This window comes from Ascaphus truei, chromosome 5, assembly GCF_040206685.1.
Source record: "Ascaphus truei isolate aAscTru1 chromosome 5, aAscTru1.hap1, whole genome shotgun sequence".
NCBI lineage: Eukaryota > Metazoa > Chordata > Amphibia > Anura > Ascaphidae > Ascaphus > Ascaphus truei.
In genome coordinates this window covers 239,966,756-239,981,520 of record NC_134487.1, presented here as the reverse complement: position 1 = coordinate 239,981,520, position 14,765 = coordinate 239,966,756, and the positions used below count along the sequence as shown (strand labels likewise).

Sequence of the window (14,765 nt, the reverse complement as noted above, 5' to 3'; positions counted from 1 at the left end):
GCTGCCTCCAAGCTAATGCCTTCGTTCTAGCCTCAGAGAATGTGTCCCCAAGTCCTATAGCAGAGGTTGCATTAAATGACTTCCCCAAGGTTGCTGAATCCTTAGTTAGTTTTTGCTATAAAACCCCTGCTTCAGCTCAAGTTTCAGCTGCTGGGCCCCCTGAAACTTCGGCTAAAGTTCTGATTACAGTTAAATGTATTCAGTTACCAAGTTTTTCCCTAAGCTTGGTCGCAGAGTTCCCATTTCCAGGTACTTCGCTGAACCAGTCTGTCACCCAGAGAGCGATGATCCCTGCTTCAGCACATAGTCCCCACGTCGTGGAATCTGCAGTCATTTCTGGTTTCCCAGACACTCCTTACCAAATACCCACTTCAGAGACCAGTACAGTAATGATTACCCCCCGTGTACTGTCTGTGTTCTCCCCTTCTCAAAGCTTAGGGTTAAAACCGTACAGTGGTCAGTATGCCCCTCCTGGGGTTCATGTTGTGTTCCCAGGAATGTTTGCTGACACACTGTTTTCACTTAAAAGCGACGCTTTTTCATATGTGCTAGCTAGAAGCCTGCACACAGTTTCCCCTCTCTCTGAAATTTGCCTTGTCGGCCCTGATACTCGGAGAGGTAAAAACCTCCCTTCAGATTCAGAATCTCTTTCTATAGAGGTCGTCCTTGCTGTTAGTTTCCCTGATTTCTCTGCCCATGCAAACCCTCCAGGGATCAGCATATCGGTTGTTACTCCCTTAGTACAGTCTGAGACCACCCTGCTTATATTACAAGTCCTGGTGTTTAAATCTGAGCTATTTAGTTTTACTGCTCTTGCTAAACCTCAGTCCCTCAGCACTGCAGCTAAACGTGCTCCAGCAACCGTTGGGTTACTCGGGGTAAAAATTAAAATTCCTGTCCTAAAGGGTACTTTCTCACACATGTCCAGCAAACATAGAACCTCAGTGATTGATTCTAAGTCACTTATCACTATATCTGATGTTCTCACTAGTCAAACCCTGACACCCTCACCACTGGCTAGGAGTCCCGTTATCAGAATTTTTGCACTAGTAAACACGCCTAAATCTGTTTTTGTCATGACAAGCACCCCTGTTGTTAGGGCCCTTGCAGTTTTGGATAAGACTCCTTTTACTTCAAAGGTTTCTGCTATTAAGAGTTTCCACGGTCCCAACTTACCGCTTATTGTCTCTTTAACTCCCATCATTACTCTCCCATTACCAGTAACTGATTCCCAGGCACCAGCTCCTGACGCTAGTTCTCCTATCGGTACCCCTTCTTTGCGAGATGTTTCTGTTATGGATTCCGAGCCTCCAGCTCCGGGTGTCAATTCCTTTACTCGCTGCTGTTTTTGTAGTCTCTCAGGTCCCTGTCACTGAAGTACAGACTTCAGCTTCTGAGGTTAGCTCCCCTCCCTCCGCTACCCTTGCTCTGCCTGATTCTCAAGTTTCTGATATTAGAGCCCCAAAGCCTATTCCTACTCCCCAGACAATACTATCTCCCACTGAGGGTTCCCCAGTATTTGAGAGCTCCACTGCTGAGTGCTTCTCTGCCTCTGTGAAACGATGTTTTTCCCCCTCGGAACCTTCTGTTGCCCCTGTTATTTCCTTTGAGTTGGAAATACTCTGTACGTACCCCAAGATTTCGGTCTCTATGTCTGGTTTACTGCTTGCCTTGTCACCTTCCATACCAATACCGGGAAATGCTCCCACCCACCCTATACCCTCGCTGACCACTACCTGGGAGACCTCTGGAGGAGAAGTCCCTCTCAAATTCCTACATGCAGAGGTCAGCCAAGACTTTGTCTGTCTCGAAGGTCGCCTGGGTATATTCGATCAACTATCAAGGCCGCTTATCCTAAATTCTGGTCCCATTACTAAAGACTGGGCTCCCAGTGGGGGTTCTTCTGCCGTTTCTGCTCCGGAACCCTCTGGTTCTTCACAGCCTTGGATTCCCAAGCCATTTCGCGGGGCGAGCCAGGTACCAATGATATCTCTACCACCACTTTCATATCCTAGAACAGTACTCACCAAGGAACTGCTCGTTTACGGATACCCTTTCCGCCTAAAAAACTTTAGGAACAACTCGATGTCCCCGCTACCCATGGATGGCCCTATCTGGCCGCAGTTCTCTCCGGGGAGTGGGGGTACACAAAGGAGTGACCATGAGTCTCTGAACCATGACTCTAACACCAATCCTAGACGGTTCTGGAACAACTCCTGGTCCCCCAACTCTATGAGTGGTCTTGTTCGCCCGGAGGTCTCACGTGAAGAGGGGGGTACTGTAAGGAATCCGCTCCTCGGTTTAATGTTTGCCTTAACTTGCAGACCTGTGCAGTCCTGGAACAGTTTCCCGGATATTTACTGCAGCCTGGATTCACTCACCAAAGCAATACTGCCACACACCCCTTCTGCCATTGGTTCTCTGACCTTTAAGTGTTGCCTTCCCACAATGCCCCCTGCCGAGTATAGTCCTTCCTGGATGTCTCTGTGTTCTGCCATAAGCCTTGTCTTGTCTGTCTCCTTGGTTCCTGAGACCGGCTGCTAGTGTCACGCAGCGGTCTGTTCCTGTGCTGAAGCGGAGTACTCTCCTTGTTGTCTTCAGCTCCCTGGTTCCTGTGACCGGCTGCTAGTCTCATGCAGCGGTCAGTTCCTGTTTCCTGTGCTGAAGCTGAGTACTCTCCTTGTTACTTCAGCTCCTTGTTTCCTGTGACCGGCTGCTATATTCATGCAGTGGTCTGTTCCTGGTTTCCTGCACTGAAGCGGAGGTTTCCCTGAGTATCTTCAGCTTCCTGGTTCCTGGGGCCTACTCTTTCCCTAATCTAGAGAGGTCGTGTCCTGGTTCCTGCGCTGAATCGGAGGATTCCCCAGCCCGCTCAGGACCCTTGCGCTGAAGCACTGGTTTACCAGTGCAGCTAGGCGGTGTGCTACTCTGGTCTGTCTACCACCTCCTGAGACCAGTACCATGGGCCATGGTCGCCGCACGCGCAGAGGCCACTCCCGCACTCCTAAACTGAAGCGGGGCTCTCCTGACTACCTGTTGCCGAAGTCCTGCTTGAACAACGTTTACCCTGATGTCTCCAGTCCTGACCCTGGCGTGTCCACCGACGATGCTGTCTTCTCCTATCCTGATCCTGCGACGTACGACTACGAACTGCGCAATCCGGATCAGCCTGCGCGGTCTCAGGTCGGTGCTTTTACAACCCCACCTCAGCCACGCGGTCCGACCCAGGTTTGTGGCGAGCACAGTCGTGACAGGCAATGAGATTAGCATTAAAACAAAAGGAAACAGGTTTTTAGGGGTGCTTAAAGACAATTATATGACCCAAATTATTGAGGAATCAACCAGGAGAGGGGCAATACAGGATTTGGTAATATCAAACAATGTAGAAGTAATAACAAATATTTACGTCTGGGAACATTTGGGTAAGCGTGATCATAACATGGTCTCATTTGAAATACATATCAAAAAACAGATTACTTGGGTTCAACAAAGACCTTAACTTTAGAAAGGCAGATTTTAATAAACTGAGGACTAATCTACAAGTAATACATTGGGATGATGCTTTTGCAGAGAAAAATGTAGAAGATAAATGAGTAGTCTTTAAAACATTGTTAGAAACGCACACTTTTCTTGGGTAATAAGTATAAAAGAAATAAGTCAAAACCAATGTGGCTAAATAAACAGGTAGGGGAGGAAATGGAAAAGAAGAGGCAGTGTAAGGAATTGGGGAACACGTCCCTTGCGGCGTGTCCCCTCCTTACCTCCTCCTGCACAGCATCCTGCTGCAAGTAATCTGAGAGTGCGCCCCCCGTGGCGTGCTTCCTCCTTGCCTCCTGCTGTACAGCCTCCCGCGCTCTGTGAGGTGCACGCAGGGCTTTCACAGCTCCTACGGAGCTTGGCACAGCCCCTCTGCTTGTGCCGCGCTTAAAGGCGAAACGGAGATATAGTGGAAATGAGTGCTGGAATAGTACTAAACACGCAGCCTTATAGAAGCTGCAGTGATGTACAAGCCAGAATATGGTTACTCAGATAAATGCCTCACTATAATAACGTGCAGTTAAACACCAGCTAGATTATGGACTCGGGAGCTAAGACCACTTACCAGGTTAACTGCTTTAAGGGGATATTATCTATTTACTAAAGTTGTCATTTTATGATTTTTCGGCGGGTTTTATTTTGTATTAAAGTTCAAATAATTGTTTGTCCTGTTAAATTTGGTTTTGTGGGACCTATTAATTTGTCTGCGTCAAAATTTGGATCTTGTTCTCAAAATTTGGATCTTTAAATCAGTTATTTAACAGCTACTTTATGTATACAATATATTACATCATTACTTGAGTGAAAACAAAGAAAAACCTGGCGCCAAAAGTTCATTGGATAATCCTGTACTCCTCAGGGGATCAGCACACTTGCTTGACAGGCCATATAGGGGAAAAAAACACAAACAGACACAGATCATAGTGCAACACTGTAGGGTTAAAACAGGTCTACACTAATACACACACTGCACATATAACACAGAGACTCCTAGTGACTATAAAAACTATAGTCACTAGGAGTCTCTATGTTATATGTGCAGTGTGTGTATTAGTGTAGACCTGTTTTAACCCTACAGTGTTGCACTATGATCTGTGTCTGTTTGTGTTTTTTCCCCTATATGGCCTGTCAAGCAAGTGTGCTGATCCCCTGAGGAGTACAGGATTATCCAATGAACTTTTGGCGCCAGGTTTTTCTTTGTTTTCACTTTCACTTTCTCTGTCAGTACTGACAGTATTACTAGGCAGCCTTTATATATATATATTTTGCAATTGTCACACTGGTGTTTTAGTCTTTAGCGCTTGTGCGCATTTTTTCTTTTTCACATCATTACTTGAGTGCAATATCAAGGGACTTTTAGTGACCCCTTGTGGCCACTTTGTTGTGTCTTACATCATTATTTTCCTTTTGCACCAGTTTCTATATCTTTCCCATGCATGGTGAGCAAGGTGTTTTTGTGTGTTATCTCTTTCATATCTCTCAAGGTCTCAGGCCAGTCGTTAAGTTCGCTCTTGAATTCTGGACCATTGCAGCCGAGACAGCCTGGAATGATGAAGCACTGTCTGCGGCCTTCTGGCAGGGGTTAGCCAAACCCTCAAGGATCAACTGGCTGCACAGGAAAGACCTACTAATTTAGAGGATCTCATTGCGGTATGTATCCGTGTCGACCAGCGTCTCCAGGAGAGGAAGGTCGAACGCTCTTACTCTCGGCATCTCCCGGCCAGACCCTCTATCCACAATCTTGTTCCTATAGATTCTTCACTTTCTGATGATCCTGAACCTATGCAACTGGGAAGCTACCGATTATCTTTCACTGACAAACAACGCCGGCGGGACAGCGGACTCTGTCACTATTGCAGTCATCCTGGCCATCAGCTATCTCACTGCCCACTCAAACTGGGAAACGCCAAAGCTCAATGAGGTATAAGGGGTACTATTTGTTCTTCCCCTTCTTCCCAGGAAACTTTGCCGAGCCGGATCATGCTGCCCATTCTCCTCAAGGGTGACAACTTCCAGGTCTCTACATCCACCTTCATTGACTCTGGTTCAGGGGGTAATGTTATTGATCAAGACTTTGCTTTATGGAACAGGATCCGGCTTCTTCATAAATCTGCCTATCGGGTTTGAAGCCATCGACGGACGTCCCCTCCAGCCAGCCTTCATCTCTCAGAAAACTTGTGAACTCATCACTAAAGATGGCCATAGGGAGGAGATCGTTCTGGACGCTATTCATACACCATCCGTTGAGGTAATCTAAGGCTTTCCCTGGCTTCAACGACACAACCCACAGTTGGATTGGACCAACAAAGTGTGGAGTCCCCAATGTACCAAGTCTTGTTTTTCAACAAGAAAATCTGCAGTTTAAGTGTCCCTAATGAAGACAAACCTACTCTTCCTGAAGTTTATGCTGAGTTTAAAGAAGTCTTCGACAAGGTACGCTCCGAGATTCTTCCCCCACATCGGCCTTTTGATTGTCCGATTGATCTTTTGCCAGGCTCTGTTCTTCTCAAAGCCAGATCTTACCCTCTTTCTCTTCCTGAGACCAAAGTCTGAATATATTCAATAGAACCGGAAGAGGGGATTTATTCGGAATTCTTCACCCCCAGCTGAGGCTGGCTTTTTCTTTGTTAAAAAGAAAGACGGGTCTCTCCACCATTGTATCGACTACTGAGGGCTCAATAAGATCACTGTGAAGAACCGCTATCCCCAACCGCTCATTATGAGCTTTTTGATCGCTTACAAGGGTCCACTATCTTTTCCAAATTGGACCTTCGAGGAGCATATAATCTTGTCCGTATACGCCAAGGCGATGAATGGAAGACGGCCTTCAATACTCGTGATGGACTTTACGAATATCTAGTCATGCCCTTTGGCCTTTGTAATGCTCCGGCAGTATTCCAAGAATTCGTGAATGAGATTTATCGAGATCTTCTCAATCTTTTTGTCATAGTCTATCTTGATGACATCCTCAGCTTTTCTAAATCTCTCTCAGAACACATCCATCACACTAAGCTGGTCTTGTCTCGCCTTTGGGAAAATCTTCTCAAGGGCCTACCTAATTCCGCTTCCTTAGCAGATATCTTTGTCAAATAAATTTTTCGTGTCTACGGGGTACCTCTGACCATAGTATCCGACCGTGGACCTCAATTTGACTCTAAATTTTGGCGTGCATTCGCCCAATGAATGGACATTGCTCTTCATTTTTCTTCAGGGTATCATCCCCAGACCAACGGACAGACTGAAAGAACTGACCAATCTTTGGAACAATATTTACGGTGCTTCATTTCCGACGCACAAGATTTCACCCGGCACGGCTTCCCATTTCTTCTTCTCCCTCCGGGGTAACCGCGCAGCGGACAATAGAATCAATTTTTTACAATGACTCATGTGGAGGAAACTCGCAGACAAAAAGTTGAAGCAGACCGTCATCGGCGCAAGGTGTCCAAACTTGAAACCAGGAGACAGGGTGTGGCTCTATTCAAAAAATATCAGGCGGAAGACACCAACCCTCAAACTGGCTCCCATTTTCCATTTTGGAGCAAATCAATCCGGTCGTATACCGGTTACAACTGCCTCCTTCTATGAAAATACCTTCAGTCTTTCATGTTTCTCTTCTTAAGCCTGTGTTTCAAAGTTCTCAATTTCCCAACACATCTTCTACTCGCTTCCTCTTTGGCTGAGCATAGTTATTGGTGGCCGTGTCTTCCCATGTCTCTGTCTCTGCATTGTGCCTCCTGCTTTTCCTTTCTTGTTGCTGCTTGCCTCCCTGTGTACCGACCCGGCTAGACTTTGGACCCTGCTCTGGATTATCGACCCGGCTTGCCTCAGACCATCCTACCTTCTCCATTCCTGACCACAGCAAACGGACTATAAACTAGTCTCCTGGCTCCAACCCTTGACCACGGCACTTCGGACTCTGACAATCCTCCTGGCACCTACCCACGACCTTGGCAAGTATCACGACTAACCCACTCTCTCCAACCGAGACCCGGCGATTTTGACAATCCTCCAGGCGTACCTCCGCTGCTGTGGGTGCGCAGTTCTATACTTTCACACCTCACCGGGTCCCGCCTTGTTCGTGGGGAGCGCAAGCATTACAGTATGCTCAGCCCAACGAACGTGGACCCCACTGAGGTGGATCAAGTAAGCCCTCTAGACTGTCAGGCATTAAGGGGGCTTTTGTAACACTTGCGCGAACCCACAAACAAGGCAAGACCCCGGTACTGAGGTGGGAAGGTTTAGAGCCACACACCCACAGCAGCGGAGGGGTGCCTGGAAGGCGGATAGTCAGCGTAGCCAGGTCTGGGTTGGAGAGAGAGGGTTATTCCTGTATACTTGCCGGGGTCCTGGGTTATAGATAGCTGCATAGTTGAAGTCCGTAAGCCAATGGTCTGGAGTGGAGAAGACAGCGTAGTAGTGGTCCGTAAGCCTGGGTCGTGGAGTGGAGAGGTAAGCGTAGTGAAGGGTAAGCCAAGGTCAGAGCCAGAGAGGGTTCACAAACAAGCCGGGTCGGTACACGAAGGGTCACACTGCAAGAGAATACTTGAACAAGACAAGGCAAGGCAAAACAAAACACAGGATCCGCACAAGGCTACACTTGGTTATGCTCAGCAATGCAACTGAGCACTAGCAGGGTATTTAAACAGGAAGGAAGCCAATAGCACAGGAGGCGGAGCGGGGCACGACCCCAGCGGAGACCTGGATAGGTGCAGGAGACAAGGGCTCATTGGGGCTTGACGCGTAGCTGGGGATCGTTGCGCAACGTCACGCGTGCACGCTGCGCACAGAGGGGGCGCGGAGCGTCCGAGGAGGTGGAGCCGAGCTACTATGTAACTATGTAATTATGCAACTGCTTGTTTATGCAGTTTTAATGTAAGCCTCGAATTTGGAGGGACATCATTTGTTTATAAATACCTTTTAAAAGTACCTTCGGCACCATTATTGCCTTTCTTTTCTGGGTCACCGGAACAAGTGAACTACACTGGTACCTACACCTGCCACTGTTTTGGATATGCCCAATGATATTGCTGGTTTGTGAGTATTGAATTTGGAGATTCACAACCATAGTATACTCACTTATCTCTGCTGTACTACTCTATGCCAGTTTTTTCTTTCTTCCTTCTCCATGGTACATGTTCCCTGCTCCCCTGCTGTGTGAATACAGTCTAACCTATGACTAAATGACTTTAAAAAGTGAAGGGATTTGGTGTTCAGTGCGAGCTTCACAGACACAAATGATTCAGGCAATAACCAAGGAAACTTGTCTGCTGTATTTAAATAATAATCCCCGAAGAACAGGGCATTACTGGCCAGTAATGCCCTGTTCTGAGGGGATTATTACTTTTATAGGCTAAATGTAGGCTTTTTTCATAAATAATAGATACTTTTGTATAGTTATATAGATTTTTTTAATTAATATAAAATGGTAAATACAGTACCGACACACTTTATTGAAGTGTGGTCGGTACCGCAAGCCGGGAAATCTCCCGGCTTGCTAGTGGCCGCCCCTCGGCGTGCCGCGCGTCATAGACGCGCGGTCACGCGTCATCGGGAGCGTGCGCCCCCTGCACGCGTGTCCAGGGGCTCCCCGAGGGAGCCCTGGTGTCCCGCGATCGCGGGACAGCGGCAGGGGGTTCCGGGGGACCCGGCAGCGGTAGGGAGAGCGCCCCGATCGGAGGGCGCACTTCCGCTGCTTCGGCGCGCGCCCGTCACACTCGGGCGCGCGCCAGGCTACTGCTGCGGCACAGAACGGGCAAATGCTCGAATAAACTGTGCCGCAGCAGTACATTAAAGAACCTCTATATACACTTACACTGCAGCTATCTATATCCACACACTGCCGCCCCCTCGGTGTATACACACACACACAAAAACTGCAGACACACACACACTACAACTATACACACACACACACACTGCAGCTACACACACACACACACACACTGCAGCCACACACACAATGCAGCTACACACACACTGCAGCTACACACACACACAAACACACTCTGCAGCTACACACAAACAAACTGCAGTTACACACACACAAACTCTGCAGCTACATACACACACACTAAATAGACAGAAACTGCAACTACAAACAAACTGCAGACAGCCACTTACTTTACATCTACACAAACACTCTCTCCCTCCTCAACTCAAAATGAAGCTGTGTTCACGGAGGGAGGGGGAGGAGTCACTGTCTGCTGCTGCTTCCTGGCCAATCCCCTGCCCTGTCTCATAGCTGTTCTGACAAAAGGAAAAGCTGATTGGCTGGAAATAAACACTTTGCAAGCTGCAAAAATTCTTGGCATTACTGAATGAATAATGCCCAGAATTTTAACCAATCAGAGAGCAGGGATTTCAATAATGCCCGGAATTGTACTGCTTTAGCCTATAATTTAATCGCTTAATTCCATAGTGAAGGGAGGAACCTGTGCATTTGAGCTTGAGTTTCACCTCTCTAGATAGCTCACAAAGTACCCAATCATTTATTAGAAAACACTGCTCCAAACAGGAACATACTTAATAAATTACTAGCTTCACAAAAGGGTAGTGTTAAGAAGCCATATAAATATAAAAACTCCCCTGGAGTTAACGCTTAGAGCAAAGGGGGTGAATGATAAAGGCTGAGTGATAAGGTGCCTATTATGGACTATCCTCGTCTGGGTCAAGAACTATACAGTTAATGTGGTGTAAAAAGCTTCTTTAAAATATAGACTAAAAGATACTTTAAGGCACAACTAAGTTATGGCTTAATATAATGTCGACTTGTAGACAACACCATCAGTACTGGGAAAATACAAGATTCATCTTCTATCTGGTAATAAAACAGCTACCGTATTATTGTTGAGAATGCAGTGATATCACGGTACACCTGCTGATTTACCTTGCTCCATGGCAGATATTCTATTATAGACCAAACTTTCATAATGATGCATCCTGGGGCGTGTAATAGTTGTATCTAATATGAAAAGCAGGACTATAACTGTCCCTATGCAGAGCGGAAAGATACAATTTTGCAATAAAATCTCTTATGTAGGTAAAGTAGACAGTCATAACTATATATCTTCGTTCATTGAATAGGTGTAAGGATCCGTGATGGCCTGAGTCGTGCTCTCCGCGGTGCTCACCCACCTCAACCCGCGATTGGGTGCTCCATCGTCCCTTCCTCCCGTGGCACCTCCCGCGGTGCTGCAGGTGTCGTCAGTCGGCCTTGCTTTGCGCGCACCCCGCGCTGGGGGAAGTACTGGTCCCGCCTCCAGGCTCCGTCCTTGCGGTGACGTCAACGGTGCTCAGCATGCACACGCTATGCGGGGACGGCGCACACACACGCTGAATCAGGGTCTGGCTTATGTCTATTATTCCGCAGCTGCTGCAAACTCCTGTCCTGTCTATCACAGCAAGGGATATTGGTGAGCTGCTTCCTCTGCAGCCTTCCTATTGGTCCAGGGTACTATTTATGCTCAGAGAGCCCCTTGACAAGATGGCTGAGCATAAGACTTCATTCAGGGAGAAGTGCTTACTGCAATCCTTGCTTTCTTGTCTTGTACCTGTTATTCTAGTTCCTGGCTCCTGCTTGTCTGACCTTGGCTTTATTTGGACTCCGTACTTCTCCTCTCCTGACCCCGGCATTACCTTCAACGATTCGCATCTCTCCAATCTCGACAACGGCAAGTACCTACGACGATCCGCACCTCTCCAACCCCGACCTTGGCAAGTACCTTCTACGACTCTGACCTCTATAACCCCGACCCGGCTGCCCACTACCAATCTACACTCCGGACGTGCTCTTGCGGCTGGAGGTTGGTGTCTTCACAATTCCCACCTCGGCCCTGCGGTCGCGCCCTATTTGTGGTGAGCACTCCGTTACAATAGGATAATGAACCTTGTTGGTGGGGAGCCAGAGTTCAATACAGTTTATTTCAACCAGGGTTCCTAAGCACTCTTGGGTTACCTAGGCTTTCTTTAAGGGTTCACTGCTATTTTCTGGTCATTTGAAAATTGTACCAAATGCAGAAGAATAAACAATGCATTTGATCTCAGACGCGTTGTAAGATACTACTGATTATGACTATACCCTGGGCATCGTCTAAAGGGTCTTCTACTTAGAGAAAAGCAACTCAAGTATCTCTCCAAAAATCCCGCTGACCTCCAATCTTCTCTAAAATATCAATAGAGAAAACCCTTGCTAAAGTGTCTATTATTTATGAAAAAAGTCTACATTTAGCCTATAATAGTAATAATCCCCTCAGAACAGGGCATTACTGGCCAATAATGCCCTGGCTGGGTTAAAGTCCCTCGGCTTCAACCTCGGGCCTTCAACTCTTCCAGCCAGGGCATTATTGGCCAGTAATGCCCTGTTCTGAGGGGATTATTACTTAAATATAGGAACCTTATGTTCCATACACAAATCCCCGGGTGCTCACAAGGCAGCTGCTGCAAATTGAAGAATATATATATTTTGTATTCGGCGTACAATTACACCTTCACCAGGACTGCTGCTCTCGCCGTTCCAGTGCCATCCATTGAGTACGCCTGTCTTTAAATGAGTGTGACTCAGTCCAAAATGTGAGCCTGCCTTCTTGTGAGTGGGCCTGACTCTAAACGAGGCTGCCCAACAGTGATTGATACTGACTCCAAACAACGGGAGGCTTGGCAGGCCTAAGAATGTGCAAGTTGAAGTATAATTACATCTCCTTTGAAAAGGTGTTGGTAATTAGAACTTGGGTTTTATATAATGTAGTGCTAAAGTGGCAATACGGTTTGCTTTTTTGCTGTTTTTCCTCGTTTCAATAGATACAGCAATTCCTTAAGCTACTGTATAAGGATATGTGATTATCTAAGCTGTCAATCGACCCATTCTCCTGTGATCGAGCGGCAAAGATCAAAGTGATGTACCTTTGCAAATGGTTGCTATTGCAAACCAAGGAAGCTTAATACATTAAAACGCATTGAAAAGGGCATAAAGTGTGCGGGGAGGGAGTAGTGGGGATTGTAAAAAGGACTGATTTATTGATTTATTTTATTTATTTTTAAACATATGGGATTCTGAATGTATTCTTAACTGCACACTTTAGTTCATAAGGTGGAGTGCAGAATTTCAGGGGACACATGAACATTTCTCTACATACCTGAAGAAGAACTGCTCTAGGGGGTGCTGGGGCTGTATTCCTGTGACATCCAAAGTCCAGAAGGTGCTACTCTGATTGAGGTGGGATAAGAAGATCTCTTCACCTGGGTGTGTGGATGGAAATTCTTCAGTGCGCACAGAGTATCTGTGGAGAAAGAACCTACAAAAGAAAGAGGTCACAATCAGAACCATTTGAGGGAAAAACGTGTTCAAATCAGGGCTCATAACGTCACGTTACCTAAAACAGGTGTAACGGGTATTCCACCCCACCCAATCTCATATATAGTGTGGGTGAGTAGAACATGCAGTGTTACCGGTGTGGTGCGTATACCTGCAGGCTCACAGGAGGTCTGAGCCTCCGCTAATGAGAGCCTGGGGTGAATCCTCTGGAACGGATCTTCTTTCAGCGCCTCCACCTATGTAGGATTCTATGGAAGTGTAGAATGACCCTACATAGGAACCCAATCAGAAACCTCACACACAGTGATTATATAATAACTAAGGACTTTACTTATGAACATATAACACATTACATACCATCATAATCTTATGCAATACTGGAGCACCTTCTGCCCAATGTCTGGTGTTCCCACCCAGTGTCCTGTAACCCCCACCCAATGTCCCGTACTCCTACGGAGATCGTGGGTGACTGCGCAGTCACTAAATTAATAGGCCTGTTGGTGCACATATAATACAGAGGTACCTTCCGAGCACTCCGATGCTCGGGCCTGCAACACTCTTCTCAAAGGGTCAGACGTGCGATGCATCCGTCTGATCCTATCCAGGTACTTCTCCAGGAACCCCAACGAGGGTCCCACCGCTTCACGGGAACACAACCGAATTACGGCAACACCAACCGCATCACGGGAACAGCAACCGCCGCTATCCCTATCTATCCCTAACTAACCCTAAAGTGACAGGAACCCTAACCTAGGGCCTGTCCCTGATGAACCGCAACCGGGATGTCTTGGGGGAAAACTCCTAGGGCCTGCGGGGTAATAACCTGCCCCTCTCCCCTAGCTACCCAAGTCCTATCTGTAACTCCCTAACTACTCCTAACTCCTAACACTAACACGCCTGCAGCCGACACACAGCTCTCACAATCAGCCTACAGACAGTAACACACGCTGCACACACACTGCACTCATTACATGCAGCGTCACATGCAACACTCAACACAGCAACCTGGAACCCGCAGCAATTAATCCACTGCTCGCACGCTGTGCCTATTTGCCAGTGCGCACAGCACTACCCGCTGGGGCACTGCCAAACCTGCACCTTACACACACTAAGGGTGACTTCCCTATCTAGGGCCGTCCCTTTCCAGTTACCCACTAACCTGGTGGGGAGTTGGGGCCTACCTGGAAGGCGAGGGTACCTATCTGGATGCAGGAGCTGCACTCACTCCCTGCATCCTTCCTTCCCCTTCAGCTCCGCTGCTCCAACTGACGTGACCAAAGCCCGGGAAATGTATCTATTCTCCCGGGCTGAGAATCCTCCAGCCCTATTGGCCGCTATGAGGCACCTGGTGCCTGTCTCCCTATGCCTCCTGGGAGTTGTAGTTCCCAGGAGGCTGCTATAGCGTTGGGGCCGCGTGCGCGCTTCTCCTGCGCATGCGCGAACTACTAATGGCCGCCTCAACCTCTCCTGCGCCTTCCCGGCTAGCCCTGCGCATGCGCGACTCTGCCCTGTCTCTGGGGCTCTTCCTGTCCTCGCGCGATCACTGCGCAGGCGCGAGACGGTCCTCAATGGCAGCGCCCTGCTCTGCGGCCGCCGGGACCTTAGAGATGCGATCGCGGCCTTAGCAACGGCCCGATCGCGTCCCCGGCAACCGGCCGCAGGCAGGAGAAGCCGCGCTGCTCCCTGCTCCAGCCCCCACCCTTGGAAGCAGCCGTCGGGTTTTTCAATACCCGCGATCGAGCTGCGCCAGGGAAGGGGGGTCTCCAGGAGCCACGGGAGCTCCAGGCTATACAGGAAACAAAGGTTATGTTCCCTGAGCTCAATGTGTATCCTCATAGCTAATTATGTGCAAAAACAATGGGCATTCTACATCTCATCGGCATAGGTTTAACGTCACGTTACTTAAGTAATAATCCCC

The 14,765-nt window shown here is 47.9% G+C and overlaps 1 protein-coding gene across 3 annotated transcripts in view; it reads right to left on the bottom strand.

The window, feature by feature from the left end:
* Positions 1-14,765, bottom strand: part of LOC142495828 (uncharacterized) — a 439,489-nt gene that overhangs the window by 238,809 nt on the left and 185,915 nt on the right. For all 3 annotated transcript variants that reach the window (XM_075601852.1, XM_075601853.1, XM_075601851.1), the window contains one exon: positions 12,669-12,827. In XM_075601852.1, coding sequence (XP_075457967.1) covers positions 12,669-12,827 — 159 coding nt within the window. The remainder of the gene's footprint in view (positions 1-12,668; positions 12,828-14,765) is intronic.